The sequence below is a fragment of the Fulmarus glacialis genome, unplaced genomic scaffold (assembly GCF_000690835.1).
Source record: "Fulmarus glacialis isolate BGI_N327 unplaced genomic scaffold, ASM69083v1 Scaffold30835, whole genome shotgun sequence".
Classification (NCBI taxonomy): domain Eukaryota; kingdom Metazoa; phylum Chordata; class Aves; order Procellariiformes; family Procellariidae; genus Fulmarus; species Fulmarus glacialis.
The window spans coordinates 1-18,332 of record NW_009214117.1 but is presented as its reverse complement, the minus strand read 5'-3'; the positions used below and the strand labels follow the sequence as shown (position 1 = coordinate 18,332).

Sequence of the window (18,332 nt, the reverse complement as noted above, 5' to 3'; positions counted from 1 at the left end):
GCTGAGAAGCTGAGGCAAAGAAATACAGTATTTTGACACTGTAGCAGAGGGGAAGAGTGCTGCAGTTCCTTACTTTTTAGCTGCCTTAGGGTCCTAGCTATTGCTGCATAATGAAATGGTTGATTTAATATACTTTAGCCACTGCCTGCAGGCTGCTTGCTGTTTGTCACTGAAGCCAAATTGCCTCTCTTCTTGCCCTGCTTCCCCTCTCCTTTCCTATTGCTCTTACAGCTTAATTAGAAGTGTTGGCTGCAAAAGCAGTAGTTGGGTGAATGGGTTTGCAGGGACATGTGTGTGCATTTGGCTCCTGGAAACAACAGAAAGCAAATGAGTATCTTTTGTTCTATGAGTTTTGCCTGAAAGGGAACAAAGAAAAGAAACTATCTTCAGTTATGTAAGATGCCTTTCTGCCACAATTCCTTGTTTGTGTTTCCCACAGTAACTGGGCACAATTGTTGCACGGTCTTGTTCTTGCAGAACAGGCACTACTGGAGTTAGGAGCACTGAAGACAGTTTAAATGCTAATTTAAATTTTGGAATTAATTCTGATTTAAGGGAGTTCATGATCTTTGTGGTTTGCTACCTGCAAGTGTTTGAACCACGCATGTTTACTAGCAAGAATATCAATATAAAGTATGTTCCAACTCAACCCTGAGTTGGTTATCAGATGTAACATTAGGAGTTTGCAGTGGGATGGGGTTAGCTACATCTCTATTTCCTGAACAGATGCTTACTTGCAGTACACATTATTAACTAAGTCAATGCAAATGCTTTTCAAAGTTGTGCTGCATGTATTGATCACTGTGCATGCAACAGAAAATGTCCCAAATTAACATAACTGATCAAGATAAATTGCAGAGTATTTCCTCAAATTGAAAAGAAAAGCAAGCCAGGAATCAGTGACCACACTAGCCAAACTGGTCTCTTGGTTATCCAAGGGTAGTAGAGGGAATGGGAAGAGCCCGCAAGACTTACCATCTGAGGAGAACAGAGAACCCTTGGTCTTATAAGCAAGTTCTGCAGAAAGAAGGGGCAGCACAGAGTATGCTGTGAGCAGCATCCGCTTTGTGTGAGAAAGAAGGCTCTGCAGAGAAACGCTAAAGCCAGATGCATCGGGGGAGCCGTGATTGTAAGGAATTCACAGCTCAATCTGCCTACGGGGAAACAGGAGATGGCTGTTAATGGGATACAAGAAAGATTTGGGGGTTTTGAATGTATACTCAGACAGGGAAGAGACCGTTTTGAATATTGGCTGGGATTCATCTTTCATCTTGACTACCCTTGCAACAGCTATTTCATATATTCACACTGCAAGTTATTACACTGCTCCCAAGAGGAGAGTTTTCCTGCTCTATTGTCTTCTATATAGATTAATGGGGAAAAGAAATACAAAGAAAGGGAAGGAGATCACCACACATAACATTGCAGTGTGGTGAGCAGTAAGAGCTGCTGAGAAGAGACGGTTTCCTAGAACAGCACATTGCTTAGGCCTGACGGTCCTGTCCTGAAGAGGACAGGAGAAACGAGTGTGGAGCCCTGCAGGAGAGAGGATTTTTAGTAGGGCCAACCCTTCCTGGCATTTGAATAATTCATTCCTGTATTGAATACATTCCTGTATTTGAATAATTCCCTCTTATCCAAAGTCACTTGCAACATGGAAGGAAAGGGGAGAGGAGTGCATTGGAAACAAACAAAAAACCACAGGATACGCTCAGGTTTGCACTGGTCTTGCGAAGGGAATCTCCCTGTGTTGGACTTGCAATGCAGAGCACTTGTGATGCTTCCTTTTGGAGGAAGCCAGGCCAGAGACACACTCATGACGTGTGCTCGATGAGCTCAGGCCACTAGCAGGGATGCAAAAGGATGAATTGGCGGCAACACCAAGTCCTCGATGAGCTTTTAAGAGAGCTCATGCCACAATCTTGAGTGTCTCATCCCTGTTATCAGTCCTGTGCTCATGCTGCAGCTCACGCTCTCCTTCTCTGGGAGAAACATTTTGTGACTGATTGAACAGTTTTGCCAACCCACTTGTTTAACTGCAAATACTCCTGCTCAGTTACAGCCTAAGAGTTTTCCCTGCACGTGCACCAGCGCGAGGTGGAATGGAGCTGATGGCGCATCATGATGAAGGTGGTGGGGTGCAATCCCTCTGGCCAAAAGCTTTGGGTGCAAAAGAATAACAGTATCTGCTGAGAAATAAAAGAGCTAGAAACTTTTGTAGCATGCCTAGGAAGGTAGTGGTGAGGGTTTTCTCTGAGGGCAGGAACAGGATTGCTTGGTACCCTGCTGTACCTGATTAACTAACAGAGCATCCCTCACGTCCTTTGGGCTGTAGCAGTACTACAACAGCTCTTTAACCTACCTACAGTTACCCCATCCCCTGCCTCTGCCTGTACACAGAGAGCAGGTAACTCTGCTGGAGTACTGCTGCTCTACTGCTGCTGCTGGAAAATGTGTTTCTGCTGCTTGATGCCTTCCCTGCACCTCTGAGCAGGCCAGTTGGCCCTAAACCCCGGAAGGGTTTCAGAGACAGCACAACAGGCACAGGACAACACACAGCAAAGTCAGGAAGGGCCTTGGAAAACAAATTAATTATGCCTGCTCAAAAGATATGACGGAGTGAATAGGGTAAGCAGTCAAGCAACAGGTATTAGCCCTGTTTCCTTTTATTCCTGGAATGCAATTTAGTGAAGTAGAAAAGCTTTGATGGGGACTTGCAAGCCCCTTCCTTCCCAGGATGCTGAGCACTGTTGCACCCCTCTGCGATGAAGACACAGATGGTATCCCAGGTGCAAGTGCTGTGCTGGGTACTCCCAACTATAGGCCACACCTATAGTCACCAGCAACACTTTGTGCGCATGTGCAGCCTATGCCTCATTTCAGAAGGCACTTGGAATGCAGACACCCAGCCTAGCTCTCTGACATGCCCATCTCACTGAGCCGGCTGGACACAGCCTCCATCTTAACATGCTGTGCAGCAAGGCTGTGATTATAACCTGTTTGTATGCTCACCTGCCGACCTGGCAGGATCCCAGGGGAAGTAGCATCTCTGGTGACACAGTTGTACATCTGAATGCTCTAAGTGGATCCCAGGATGGAAAGGCGGTTCCCGCATTCCTTTACTAAGAATTTTAGAAAACTCGAGCGCAGCATGTCTTTCCTGTGAAGCCCATCAGTAGCCCCACCTAGTTCATGAGGGCCTTCACCCCCTGTAGATTCCTGATCTTGTCAGTGCTTCCTACATATGCTAGCTGCAGGATGGTCTTGCCCAACCCAGACTGGTTACCAGCAAGGAACTGGAGGTAATGAGGCTCCATGGGATGATAATTGTTCTCAAATACAGGTACAGGCTCCTGAAGTGTCATCCAATTACCATGAGCTGGTGCTACAACTTCACAGCTGAGGGCCCAGTTGTACCTCTGTATGCAAAAGCCCTGGCTCTGCACAGCTGATCTCATATCCCAGAGGATGTGGTCTGTCCAGGCTGGGCTTGTCTCCTGCTACAGATGCATAAGCAAGCCTGCCATTCCAGACCACTGACCGAACTCCAAGTTGGGATGTGGACTTGGTTAGGAACCACTATGATAAATTAACAAGGACATTCAGCCTGCCGACTGGACCAGGAAAGGGGCTTTGTTCTGCACATGCTGCCTTTTAAAGGGAATGGTGGCAGGGCAGTGGCATGCTGCTGTCATCTGAAAAGGACAAAGTTTAGCATGGCCCAGCTCAAAGGATTTGACAATGTGAGTGGGAAAACAGCTATTCCTTGGGCTGCTTCCAACCACAGGTGTATAGAGACAGTTGACGCAGGGACCCAGACCAAAGCTACTCCAGACAAAGCCCCAGAACACCTACAGTGTCAGCTTCTCAACACCAGCTACTTCACTGCTAATTCATCTGTTGCACCAGCCTACTTGCTCATGTAGATATAACCACTTAGCTGTGGTTACATGACCAAAGTAGGATTAAGTTAGAGCAGCCTTTTGACAGCAAACTCAGCTAGCATGAGTCAGGCCCTTACTGTGTGCTACCAGCTTTTCAAAGCTTATAGCTAGATTTCGAAGAGGCTGAATATTGCCCAAGAAGTTAATCAGCATTCAGCTTTTATTTACAAGATGTCTGAGATGTACACAGCAAGATTTGCTGAACCTGCTGAAGGAGGTTCAGAATTTCATGGGTAAAGCAGATACAACAGCAGCACATAGTGACTCAACAGTGTGGTGACTGGTGCAAAAGTTTTGAAATCATGTATAGGCTGGCAGCTTTGTAGACCAGGTCTGAGGAGAATATTGTGTCAGTTATAGGAGAAGTGGTAGAGATCCTGTTTGACAGCCATAAGTAAGCCAGGAACTCCTCGGCTACCCCCAAGTCTTGAAGAAAACACCACACTGGGAATGGCATCTTTGGAGGATGGGTGGGGAGAAGGGATGGTTCTAAGCAGATGGGCATCTTGGAGACTCCAAATTCTGGTGTAGCAATCCTGACCAACTGGAAAGGAAAGGACACCAGAATTCAACATCACACAAAGAGTACTTCACATGGCTCTGCAAGATTAACATCACAGAAGCGGAAGGTCTATGGGGAAAAAACCCTGACCATTTCTATGCACACCAGAGGCAAAGTGCTCAATACTTTAAGAAACAGAAATTCTACACTGAATACTGCAAAAATGGGAAAAACGTGCGTTTCCTATTAGGCAGTAAAAGGTATGATAAATCAGTATTTAGAGTGCTTTCCTCATTATCAAGCTCCTAAGCCAAAAAAGGGAGAAAAACTCACTGTCAAATTAACAAGAATTCTTCTCATTATTCTGTCACTTACCGACAAATCCAAGGAGAGGAGGTTGCTATGTTTACAGTGACATTGTGAAATTTGGCTATACTTTGCTTCATTTATTGCTAGCTTTCCTCCCCTGACCCCAAATAAAATAATAAAAAAAACCCCTCAGACTGTAGCCGAGTATATTCAAAGTGAACCCGAGTGGTATAGACAGTTTACAAGGAGTTAATGCTTACACGACAATGCTTCAGTCCATCAGCGGACTACCCACTTAAGCACCAAATCACCACATACACCGTCTTTAGTCTCGATATAAAATTCTCACCAAGTCTCCTGTTTACATACTGTTTCCCTGAATTTCAAAAAATCAAGTGTTTTCTGCTCTACTCGAGACACACTGTGGAAAGGATAATGGGACTCTTGCCAGGACACAGCAGATAAAGCTGTTAAGTGCTACACAGGAGTGATTACACTAGGTGTGCATCCATAACATTATTTCTTAATTTTCATAGTATATTACAGTATGTCTAAGGCTAAATTTCTTCTGCATTTTAAAGAATTAACAGCTTTACAACTTCCAACAGCTGTAGCAAAGAAACGCTCCTCAGGCATAAGAAAGTTACTGCCATGCACTCTACAAGTAGAAGGGGAAAAAGTCAACCCACCTGCTGTAAGAAGTCCTTCCTCCTCATTTACGTGCAAAGGTAGAATAGCATATTCATTGTGATGACCTTTGTACTGTTTCACACACTTTGCTGTTCTCAGGTCCCAGAGTTTTATCTGCAAGTTGAAGTAATTGTTTAAAAGAGGATATATTAACAAAGCAGAGAGTACTCGATGGTTGATAAATAAGTGGATCTGGAAGAGGACTACCACCCAGTTCCATACTACCGCCCCAAAGAACAGGCATCCGCCCTCAGGACTGGGATAAGCACCTGTCAATGCCCAGATACTAAAAGGAACAGAATACCCTAAACACCACAAACCCGTACCTTTCCAGCCATATCTGCTGCCATAAGATAATGTTCAGCCTCAAGAAGGCGAATAGATGTAACTGCTGAGTCATGGAAGAGACGAATTGCTTTCCAGCTCTGGCCCTTTCGGTTGCGTTGACGCACATCAATGCTGAAAATCTCACCTGAACGGCAGCCATTGTACAGCATTGGGGTCTGGAAGAATCCAAGAGAAAGAAGCGTACTATGTAACATCTGAAAGGATCTTGCAAGTTATACAGACAGAAGCTATGTCAAGCTTTTGAGCTCTCTGGTGCAGTTGTCAAATTATTTTATTAACATGGATATTAGGAAGCAGAATTTTTATTACACACTGCAACATTTTTCATCAGCCAACTCATTAGTCCCATTCAAACCTCAGCTATTTACTTTAAAAATTCAGTTAGGTAAGTAGGAACTTAAGTCTAACGTAACAGCAAAACAGGAACTGGAATTCTCATATTCTGATTTTACCCTTCTTCACTAAATCTTTGTGAACAAGTCCATTAGTGTTTTATAGGGGTTTTCTTCTGCTTGATGGAGACAATACACTGAGTGTTGAGGTCATTTGCAAAAAACAAAACAATTTTACAATGCGTTATTACTGTGCTCTTTGTACTTCCTTCATTTCCTTTTTACCTCTGTACAATTAACAAAAATTACCCCTGTTGTCAGAGTTTGAAATCAGTTAATCTTTTTGTTGCTACTCAATTATGTGCAAACATCAGACCACATCAGCTCTGTTGTGGAACAGCTATCCAACAGTGATTGTAATCACAACCTTACGTACAGCGTCATGAGTCCCACCACAAACAGAACAAAAAGCCCACCAATGTGGCAGTGCTCTGAAAAAGTGAAGGGTGTATGGTTCTTTTTACCTGTGTGGCAAACTGTTGTGCCAATACATCGCTACTCGTTCCAAATGTCTGTCGATGCCCTGTCACTACATTGGTCACAAGAACTCGTCGTGTCAGGCCTAAGGAAGACATTATGTTTGTTTAGCTGTAATTTGGGTAGCAGCCGGGAGATTAATGCAAGAAGTCTTTCTCACTGAGATAGATGGGGTTCCTAGCCTTGCAGATCACCTGTGCTGAAGCAGTTGTCTGCTTGGGGATTCAGGCACCAAGCACAGGACCAGGCAGTGGATATCTTGAAGCTGCACAGCATTCCAGGTCGATCTCCTAGGAGAGAGAAGCCGTAAAATGTTAGGTAGTTCAGAAAGCTTCTCTGGATTTCCATACTTCTGTCAACTTTTCAGTCTGAAGCAGAGAAAATGTTACCCAGTTAGTGTCCCTGTGCTACTCAAGAGACAGAAAACAAAAGTGGGACTTCATGACTGTAAGCTAAAGAGTTATAGTCTATATTGATTAGATGATTATGAGAGATTGTGAAATCTCTCAGTCAGAGGGCTGATCATGGCAGGAAAAAGAAAAATAACACTTGCTTTACAGCACTAAGCAAGCCATTTTTTAAAGATAAGTGGGCTAGAAACACAAAACATTTACTTTATAAGCTATAGATTAGCCAAAGCCTAACCTGTAAGTTCTTGGCCTGCCTACTAAAAAAAAAAATTTAATTAACAATACCCTAGATTTGACCCCTACTCACATAGCTCCTGCACAAAGTCTACTAATTGACATAAATTTTAAGTCAGTTTTCACTTCCCTCATGGCACATCCACCATGATCACACATGTCAGGCAGCCCAGGTCAAATGTCTAAAACATGGTTTTAGACAGGTTAAGTTCTACTTTGCTCCCAGCATCTACTTAGCAAGGTTCCCTCAAACCAACAATTTAGGAGAGTGAAATAAGTCAAGAAACTTGGAAATACCTAGACCAGTCAATAGGAAATACTAGACAGGAGGACCTTGGTGGAACGCAGGGCATCTGATTATGGTGAAGGGCTTAAAATGTTCTAGAAAGCATTTGGGCATACTGGCCTAGCAGCCATCCATCTTCAGTGACTCTTCAAGTTCATGCTAACGCTACGCATTTTTTTTTTAATGGCTGCATAAATAGCATGACATTAAAATTTTAAAACAGGTCCATAACTCTTATCTATCACAGACTTCCTCTGTATAACCTTAACTGATCATGTCTGAATGGAAACCAGGATAGAGGACTGTACTGTGTGGCCTGAAGAAGCATCTGACATCTATCAAGAAAGTCCAATTAATAAAGTCCTGCCCCCAAGAACACTGAACAAACAAATGTATAAAGATACAGCTACAGCCATCAGACTTAAGACATAGGATTCTCTAAATCAATCGAGCTTACACACAAGTGAGCATGAGCTTGTACAAGGAGCTATGGGCTGAGACATTTACCAGCCTTCCACCTTTGATTAATCCACTGAGCATACTTGAGAGCTACTATGAGAAGGGATCCTGCAATGATTCTAGATAGTCTATAAGGAAATTTGAGTACTTCTTGTGCGCAGCTTCTGAGTATCAGTTACAGGCCAAGCTACTCATGAAAAATCCCAAATGTTTACAAGTGAGGTGTTCTCCTGCCAAAGTCAAGTACTACATCATCAGCAGTTAAAAATAAACTAGTGCTTTAATACTGCTTGTTAATTAATTCTTAAGGTAAGTTCTTTTATCTGTTCACTTCTTAAGCCGTTTCAGACTTTCTAAGTTTTACAAGAATACAACAGTCTCACCAGCTACTGAAGAAAAGTGCGGAAATAATCTTTCCTTTGTGCTCTTTTCATATGGTAACTGCTATCGAAAATTGGAGGGAAAAAAAACAACAAAACCACCCTACCTGGGTTAGTGCTGCTGAACAATGATGCTGGAAGCAGACTGGCACAGCCTGGTGTTTCTGCAATTCCCATTAGACACAGCTTGCTGAAGTGAGTTAAGGAAAACAAAGACTTCTCCCTAGAACGGAACAGGCTGCCTCATATTTATAGCTGAGAAAAGCAAGATGTCCTGATACAGCCACAGCTCACGATACTTTCCCTTTGAGACCTTTAATGTGCCTTACAGTTTACAATTAAGTCTTGACTCTTCATTTCTTTCATAGGAAAGAGCTAGAAAGAACTCCCATTCTTGCTTGTGTATTATCACTACAGAAAGACAAGACAGGAGGAATACTAAGGCATCTTTCTAGTGATGGGAAAAAACTGCATGGTCTACATGGATCATTCTTCTCACCTTTACATGCTGATGACACTGCATTAATATAGATCTGTTTTTCATGGAGATAAGTTGGAAAAAGGGGAGCACACATTGGGGAGGCAAGGAAGTCTCACTTTAGATTACATTAAAATACTTTCTAAAGATTATACCAGGTACAAATAGGATTTGAAAGCTGCATTTCAAGTTCAGTGGGGTAAATCTGTGATACGACTAGAGGAAAGCAAAAAAAAACCAAAACAAACAATCCCCAATTCCTAGCAAGCTGTGAGAAAGCCTGATGAACTCCTGCCACCTTCTGGATCAGTCCTGAATTGCTTGGCTTTTCCCATGAGCCATTACATACATTTCTATATAATTTTCTCTCTTTTGGCACTTCATTGGCACATCTGTTGCCTGCCATCTCCCACGTTAAAATCCCCTTTTCTTCCTCTCTTCTGGATTCTGCATCGTCCATTACTGCTTCCTCTACTATACCATCAACCTTCCTCTTCTTCTGAGACAGATCTGCAGAACATGCTCTGAAAGTTGCAGAGCATGATGCCAATGAATTGCTCCCATTCTCCTCTCGCCCCAACTAATATGACGATGGTTTTCCAACAGAAACAAACCAACCCACTTTCAAAGAGGACCACTTAAAAAGAGAAAGTTAGTTGCCTTAACCCTCTCTCTTGCTCTTTTGCCCCAGGCAGTTTCTAAACATCAGATAATTTTGGATATGGCATCTACACTATTAATGAAGTGGGAAGTCTCCAGGGCAGGAAACAGAGTCTTTCACCTACTATTACACTGGAACAATTCTACATCTATCTATAACAGAACCATACATCTGTTTCACTAGCTCCAACATCTTTCAATTTTTATAAGCTTTCTCTGTTTCCAGAAAACTTAATTTCTGGGGCAACTACATGAAATGTCTTTCTGGAAGTTATTCTGTGCAGCATGATGTAGACTTGTGAAAGCTGAACTGAAATTTTGCTTTTTTAAAAAGGATATAAAACGTGAGAATCTGGATGAGTCAATGATGCCCAGCACACAGAATTCACCTTCAGACACAAGAAGACATACTATTTTTGTGATCTCTTATTCAATTCATGAAAGGGTATTTCCATGCAAAGACGACATAAAACTGTGCTGGGCACACCTCCTTAGCCCACTAAATAGCCCAGCAATGGGTCACCAGCATTTTAGCTTCATATTCCTCTTAAATGTAGACGACAGAGCAGCATTGAGAAGTCTGTCCAAACACTGACTGAGGCACCAAGCACATCCTATTATTTAAGAGATCATCCTTAAAAGAATCTGAGCATGAAGAGATTATGAAAGCCTGTTATAAATATTCCTCATGTTCAAGGATAAACACATTTTCCCGAAATTATTTTTAAGAAAGAAGCATTCAAGTCTTAGTAATTTCTGTCCCTCAACATCAGTTTTGTCAGCTCTGGCCAAGTGCAACTCCGAAGTAAGCACTATCCTTGGAAGACGGTACTTCTACATAGTCTTCCGTTCCAATTGTAGCATAACGTTCCTGAGAAGTCACACTGGTACTGAGGACTTTCAGAGACAAGTTTACTGTGATTGTGCCTTTATCCAAGCTTCACATTACTAGATTCTTCCATTCTCTCCTCCTAACCCCCTCCCCAACCCTCATGCAGTTCCACCTGTGCCTCCCAAGGAATTCTGAGAATGCAGTAACTGAAGAAAGCAGGAACAGAACACAGTACTTTGCGGTTTGTGAAGTAGAGGTTGTCATACATCTCCACAGTGAGAGACTCCTTCCCCAAACCACTGAGGTTGATGATACCATATTTACATCCTCCATGCTCTACATCGTTCACAGTGAATATCCGTTCACAAGCAACATCTGCCTGTAAAATAAAAGCTTACTGGTCACTTACTGGAAAAAACAGCTTGAGGGAGCTGCATTAAGTGTAAAATGAAACAACACATTAATTCTGACCCCTTTAACACCATCTGCTTTCCATTCATCTCTAAAAACAGTGGCCAACTCCTTTTTATACGCATGCACAGAAAAACCATGAGTAAGAAAAGGATTTAGACCTCGAGTAACAAATACTCTTTCCAATTATCAGTTCTAGACACTTACTCTGGCTGATTAGTAAGCACAGATTGGTATTGGCAGAGGACTCAAAACAAAAATTTACATCTTATCAAAAGTGAACGTGGAATTCTCCTGCTGTTGAATCACAGCAAAAAGGCTGATGCTACATTTCAACTTTTCTTTTATGACACTAAGTTTCTGACTCCCTTCTGGCTTCAGCTACCTATGCAGTGCTCTGTTTACAAGGCCAGGAGCTGGTCCTGGAGAGCTTCCTACACAGACTATGGAAGATACTTGCTCCAGAGACCTCTCCTGCATGTGGAGTACCATCAAAACCAGTAGAAACTGCCTTCAGATCATGAGATGCAAGATGATTACTGAGGTTTACATAGACTCTCTGGACCACAGACTTTGCCACTCCAAATTCTTCTCTCCCATTTTCTTCTTCTTTCTCTTAATCCTCTCCACTCCTCCCTGCCCTGCACTAATTATGCACTCAACTCCTGTTTATTTCCAAGAGAACATGTTGATCAGCTTCAAAAAAACCAAACCAAACCAAAAAAAAACCACACCACTTTCATATCCAACCTTTTCATCATTTTCCTTTCTAGGAAAGGAACAGCCTCCTCCTACCTGTTTAAAATTACCGAGCACAGATTTTGAGAACTGACACAACAGGAATAATGCATCTTTGAAAGCAAAATTTGACCTATGGGATTTGATTACAAGATCCTGAATTTTCACTGAAGATGGGCTCTCTTTATCCTAAAGACTTAACAGTTCTCATAACATACCACAATTATTTTAAAATTGTTGGTTCCAGCAACTGAGGAATCTGGACTGTGAATTTCTATCTTCCTCCTTTGCATACAGTTCACTTTTAGTTCATGGACCAGCCTATAAAAGAAGGGGGACAGGGCAGGGGGAGAAGAGAGAAGAATTCACATAAGCCTAGGTTTAATGCCAATGAAAATAATTCTGGATAGGATACCCAGAACTGCTTCTCAATCACAGAAGATAAAAATGCCTGAACAACTAGCATGCTGCCATTTCACTTACATAACCCATGAACATGTGCATCTTTCACATTCATGGAATTTCATCCTGTTATTTTGAACCCCAGCACATCTTCAGTAACAGAAACAACACCACAGCAAGTGAATAACTTGCCTTCTGCGCTGTTACTGAATCTGAGCATAGCTATTCTAATGGGGGGCAGGGGGAACGGTCATATCAGCTGAAGAGCATTCATCCAAAGAAAAGCTGCACTGTATTCATAAAGCACAATGTGGCAAAACAGCATATATAGAAAAGAAAAAGTGAAGTTTTAAACTCCAGTTATCTGCATGGGAAACTACTTCTTCATTTCAATTCTCATCACTTTAGTACTCTGGTTATAAAATAACTATTTTTTATTATAAGTAATAAGTTCCTCTTCATCCTAAGTGGTACAGTAAGAAATGCAAAAAATCTGATAGGAACTGTTGCACTAATAGCAGAACTTCGTATTGCAAACAAAAGACAAATCAAATCATTGTACCTGCAATAACTTGGGGGGCTGAGCAAACCCAGCTGCCGTTTCTGTAACAGCATAGATGAGTTCAGTCCAGCCCTTGTTGTTTTCTGGAAGAGAACATGAAAGTGTACTCAGGTATTTGCTTGTTTACGATTCAAATATGGCTGTGCGTCTTAGATGTCTGAGATATTTAGGTAACTTTTTCCTCTAGCCTACACACATTAAAATTTTCAGAACACCAATAAAACACATTCCAGCACCATCTCCCTGGTCTACTACAGTAAGCAGACAAGAAAGAGACCAGAATATATTCCTGTGAGATGTGGGGTGCTTCTATAAATACAAAAACTGGAGGGGGAAAAAAAAAAACCCCAAAACCAAAGAACAATAGCCATTGTTTTTGCTTGACATAATCAGCAGTACCACCGTGAGGTGTGAAGTCACCTTCTGGTTTCACTGTAACACCTTAAATTCTTATTATACAGCAAAACTTTCTATCACATCAAGACTGCTACTAACTGTGCAGTCTTACTGCTGCACTAAACTACTTTTCCATTCATCATTTTTAAAAATTTCATGCAAACACTCTCTGGGAAGTCCAAAGGATAGAGTACTTTGCAGAGTTACGGAGTAAGAAATCTTTTTGATAATGCTCTGACAAAGCAAGTATTTAAGAGTCAAAACGTTCTTATCTGGGAGCCTAATTCAGATGTCTGATTCAATAGCCAGATTTTGAGAAGAGATGTATATCCACAGTTCCCATTAACAGTAACGTGCCCAGCAGCTGTCTGGTATCTATGAAACCTAAACTGCTCATGGAAACAGATAAACCAACCCAAAAAAAAAAAAAAAAAGCCCAAACCAAACCAACAGCAGCACTTTCACAGAGGAGCTGAATAGCTGGTTGAAGTGAAAACTTCATTACCTAAGGAGAAAAATACTGCTCACTTCTTCCAAATGACAGCGCATTTAAGCTGAGCTATGATTTGTGAAGTTACAAGACATGGCTTTCAGGTCATTATAAAATATCCTTATCAGGTATTTTACCCAGATTACCAATATGCAGCATCAGCATTAACTCTGCTGTAACACTTTACGATGAAAAGCATACAGGCTTTCCAGGCGTAGACATAAGACCCCCCTTGATTTTACCTGTCCAAAAAAATTCTTCATGAAAAAGCTGTTTCCACAAAATATCATTAGTATTGTTTCTTCAGGGTCCAGGAATATGATCAATACATTTATAGAACATGTGGAAAACTTAAAATCAAGACCCCACTTTGCGAATTAAAGGCAGGGATTTGAAACCTGGCATCCAATGTCCTGACTCAAGTGTTACTGTTGGACAATCTGCAATTCTGAGCACAGTTCCTGTCTCTTTACGAGGTTTTTGTCTATAAGGACTTGCTTTCATTCCTGTGTGGAACAGCCAAACAAAAGGCTTCAAGGACTATAAATTCTCAGCAAAAAGAAATTTTCATTTCTTCAGACAGCTTAGGGAACTGTACCACAGTCAGAATTGAAAGGCTTTAGCTTATGATCTGTCCTGGGCCAGAGTACAATAAAGCCTAATTGCAATCTTTTTCAGAACGTACCTTCTTTTGTTTTTCTTCCTCTTCTAACAGTCTCAGTCTTTTGCATTCCATCGCCTTGTACTGAATGCTTTCCTTGGTGAGTGGGTTGTAGTTATTATGTCCAGGCAGTAGGCGAAAATAGCGATTCTTTTCTGAGTCATAGTAAAATCCCGGCAGTTCTTAAAAAAAAAAAAAAGTGGCAAAACCCAGGCAAAAAATCAGATGGATAACTAATTTTCTTTATTGCTCTTTGACATCCCACATCTTCATGGGAATGTCAGAGTCACGAGGCTCAAAGCTCTTGCACCCAGCAGGTCCCAAGCATGATACACAGACTAGGAATAGATGACAGCCACTTAAAGGAAAAGAAAAGATTATTTATAGTTTTCAAATGCAGTGCCGTCACACAGGTACAGAAGGGATGTCACCACTGACCAAGATGAAATTCAGACAGGTCAGAGAAGCAGAGAGGAAAGGTTTTGCTGCAGAACAAAAATTACCTGTCTTTATAAATCAATCATGAGGGGACACTCTTGGTTAAAAGACTAGGTAGGGCAGTCCCAAACAAACAAACAAAAAAACCCCATTGACAACAAGGTATCATCCAAACCAAAATAAAGTGATTCACTTCTCAGAACAAGCCACTTCTTCAACACATGGGAGACATTTAGATACTATCAAGAGTACATTTGGACAATACACAGAGGCTCCTTCCAAAGATGAACTGGGATGAGAGAAACATTCAATTTTTGCTTCACTGCCCAGGTAAATTCACAGACAGGCAAAATGCTTTGACAGATTCATAATTGTACATTGTCTCAAGACAAGGGATTTTATTCAAAGAGGTGAGTGTTAACATCTTCATTTCAAGATTTTTTATTTAAACCTTTACTACTACCAGAAATTGCATTTGAAGTAACCTCTTTTTGCTGCTGCTTACAATTCAGCTCCTTGTCAGCATCTTTTAGGTTTCAGCTTAGCAACAAGTGACCAAGATTTATTCAGGTCAACAAAAATATGAAGTTAGTGAATGAATCAGTAAGGTTCATAAAAACACACTGCATTTAGTATACAGAATCTAATTACACAGCAATAAATGCTTTGCAGGATACATCTCCTAACATGCTCACCACCTCTTAAGCACAAAAGGATGATGTACAAAAAAGGCCTCTTTAAACTCTGACTTTGTCTGTTGTTAAGAGGTTAGAGAGTCAGTGGTGTTTCAGGACTCTCCTGTTGTGGAGAAATATATGTTCCCACAGGCTTAGCTTTTGCTAGGGTTGTTTAATGAGTCAGGAAACCAGAATGCAAACGGGACATCCTCCTCAATAGCATTGCTACTGCATCAAGTCTGGTTCCACCAGTCGACTCCCAATCAACAAACATTTGGTCAGAGTATATTTCTTACAGACTACAAAACACACCGAAGGCATAAAGAGAGATGATTTCCCCACCCCCCTAAGTGGTGGATCGTTGTGGTTTTAAAAGACTGAATAACTGGATCAAGTTATAGTTTTTTATATGCTCTCTTATTTCCTTTGCTTATTCAATGTTTCTATTGCAAGATGTACTTCATAACATCTTCATCACATATCAGAAAAGAAACAAAGTTCATTTTCTTCCCAAAGCAAGATCTCTGGAAGGAGAAAGAGAATTCTGTTTTTTCAGTTTATATCAGCTTGGCTAAGCACACAAGTTTTCAAACATGAGAAGCACTTGGGGGCCTGGAAGTGTACTTGGCCCTGCTGTCTAGATCCTCACTTACTACATCTTTTTATATCACTCGATGTTCTTTTCTCTACAAACTTTACTGCTTATATCCTTCCTTTAACACCATACTATTAATGCAGCTACTACTACTTTTTTCATACAATCAGCATATAGACACTGATTTTTGACCTGTAAACATGGTCTCTTACCTGGTACTACAGAGTTCTGTGTTAAACTGCACGAAGAAGGACCTCCACTGCTGCTGGGGCCTGCATTCACTGGGGTCTGTGGTTCCTCCTGTTCCAGCCTAAAAAAATAGCACTGCCTTCAAGACAGGCTCACAATTGTCCTAGACATCTTTCCCACAAAGAATCTGGAAAGCAGCTTGTTATTGACATTAATGGAGTACAATTTTGCAGGACTGTGACAAGTACACTGTATATATCACCATACATTAAACTATGAAAAAAAAACAGTAAAAATATTCAGCTTAAAAATCTCTCAATAACATTAGAGATACTAACATCTTTAAAGCCTTAATTACTTGCTAAAACATTAGAGGTGGCTGCTGGTTCTGCAAGTGCCTTCAACTCTTTTCAGTGGAAGATTAATTCTGGGCTTTTTACCATATCCCCTGATTAAAAGAAAAGCCCACCCTTGAAAGCATGTAAGTCTTCACAGCATAAAGCGAGAGACAGTGCGGGTAAAACATTGATGTCAGGTCAAAAATATTTTGCCATTCTCTTCATGACAAGAATTTAATTGAGGAAGTTCAGAAACATGCAAAATAAAAGTATAATGAAAACGCCAAGAAAGAAAAGTGTCTGCTTTTGTACTAAACATCACAGTCAACAAGGTACCTGCAGCTTTCTTTTTTTTGAAATAATTTAAATGGGCATATTTAGTACTGATAAGCAAAATTCCACTGGGATGTTTTCTGAATCACCAGTACAATTCTCACTTTTTAAGACAGGTCTTATTACACGTCATCTTAAAAGCATTAGGCCAAGATGTTTCGCAGGAGTCATAATTTATTGAAAACAAAACGACAAATTCTAGTTCTAATACCAGCTCTATTGCTGTTTGATTACACAACTTTGAAAATAAAGACTATAATAAACTACAAGGGGAAAAACACCCCACACCAAACCCAAGCACTTCAATTTAAAGCTCTTTAATAAAATCCTTTTAATTCTATATTCACTGAATTAGGGCCCATTTGCATTCCTAACTTTTCTTACACAAATACAATAATGGGGCAACTCATATATATATGTGTATGTATCTCTTTCTCTAAAAATACATTTTAAAAAAATGCTTAGAGTATTAAAGCAAAGGATTGGCCTCTTTTATTCCTGCAAGAGGCACTTAGGAAACAACACAGGAAAGAGCCACAAAAATAGCTCAAACACAGGCAAGTACAAGTTCTAAAGTGTAAAATGTACTTTCCTGAAAGAATAGTTTTCAAGGCAGTGGATTTTTCCTGAGACCTTGTTTCAGTTTCCTGATCTGCTAGATGTGGTATTATTCCCATATTACTTAACACGCTTTTAAACTTTCAGGACGATCCTTTAATGACAGTTTTTACACTAGTAGACACTGAGGCATAAAATAAATAGGCGGGCGGAATGAAGTACTTACAAACATTTTTCTTCCCTGAACTATCTTTGCATACTGATGAAGAGTTTATGGACAATCAGGCACACCTGAAAGGAGTAGCTCATGGAACCACATCTCAGTTTAAAATCAATATACAGTTTTGAACATATGATAATTTTCCAGAAATCAATGCAATTCCACTCCCACTAGGGATGACAGATATACCAGAAGTACTGTCCACTAGATTTTTAGATGGCAACCCTCCCAGTTCTAGATAGCCACCATTCTGCAAATTTAATTAGGCATAATATCTAACGGCTTAACCCATGCTAAGCACAAGCTGCATATACTTGCCTTTCAGTACAGTTATTGTGATTGGGTCTTCTGTACCGATGGGGACGGTAGCTGTGCTTGCGATTGCTCCATCCATGCTTTTCTTTGCCCCTCCAGTAATTTCTCTTCATTTCTACCTATAAAGCAAAAAGTACTTCAATGCTACTTGCCTGGAATGGTCCAACATACAAGATAGTCTCTTAACACAGTCTCTTTTCAACCAGTTTCAAATAGCTTCACAGTAGCCTAAAGATCAAAACCAAGGAGTCACGCTGAAGAAAGTAATTTACTTTTAAAGAGAAACACTTTCAAGTCCAAACAGCATCAGATCTTAAAGGAAAGAAAGACTAACAGCACCACCGGCTGTTTGAAGGGAGGCTGAAATAAGCACGGTACGCTGTTGGCCACCTCCTGCGTGGAGCACTAGTAAATATCCTCCTGCTAAGTTCTCACGGGCGCAGGGCGGAGAAGTCCTACAGCCGAGCTGAAGCCGGGCGTTAGCAACCGCCAGCCTTCCAGCGCAATACGCTTCCTCCCGAGCAGAGGGGGTCTCTCAACACGGGGACAAACCGAAGCGACCAACGGCGGCCTGCCCGCCACCGCGGCGGGCCTACCTGCCTGCCGCC

At 41.2% G+C, this 18,332-nt stretch overlaps 1 protein-coding gene across 1 annotated transcript; it reads right to left on the bottom strand.

The window, feature by feature from the left end:
• Positions 1 to 4,090: 4,090 nt before the first annotated feature.
• On the bottom strand, positions 4,091 to 17,837 carry DCAF4 (DDB1 and CUL4 associated factor 4). Its single transcript, XM_009578453.1, is given in 13 exon segments — positions 4,091 to 4,488; positions 5,445 to 5,559; positions 5,772 to 5,948; positions 6,650 to 6,747; positions 6,857 to 6,952; positions 8,539 to 8,617; positions 9,881 to 9,958; positions 10,637 to 10,780; positions 11,769 to 11,871; positions 12,515 to 12,597; positions 14,086 to 14,243; positions 15,984 to 16,081; positions 17,728 to 17,837. Coding segments are annotated over 13 exon segments (1,533 nt in total). The 3' UTR covers positions 4,091 to 4,294.
• Positions 17,838 to 18,332: the final 495 nt, after the last annotated feature.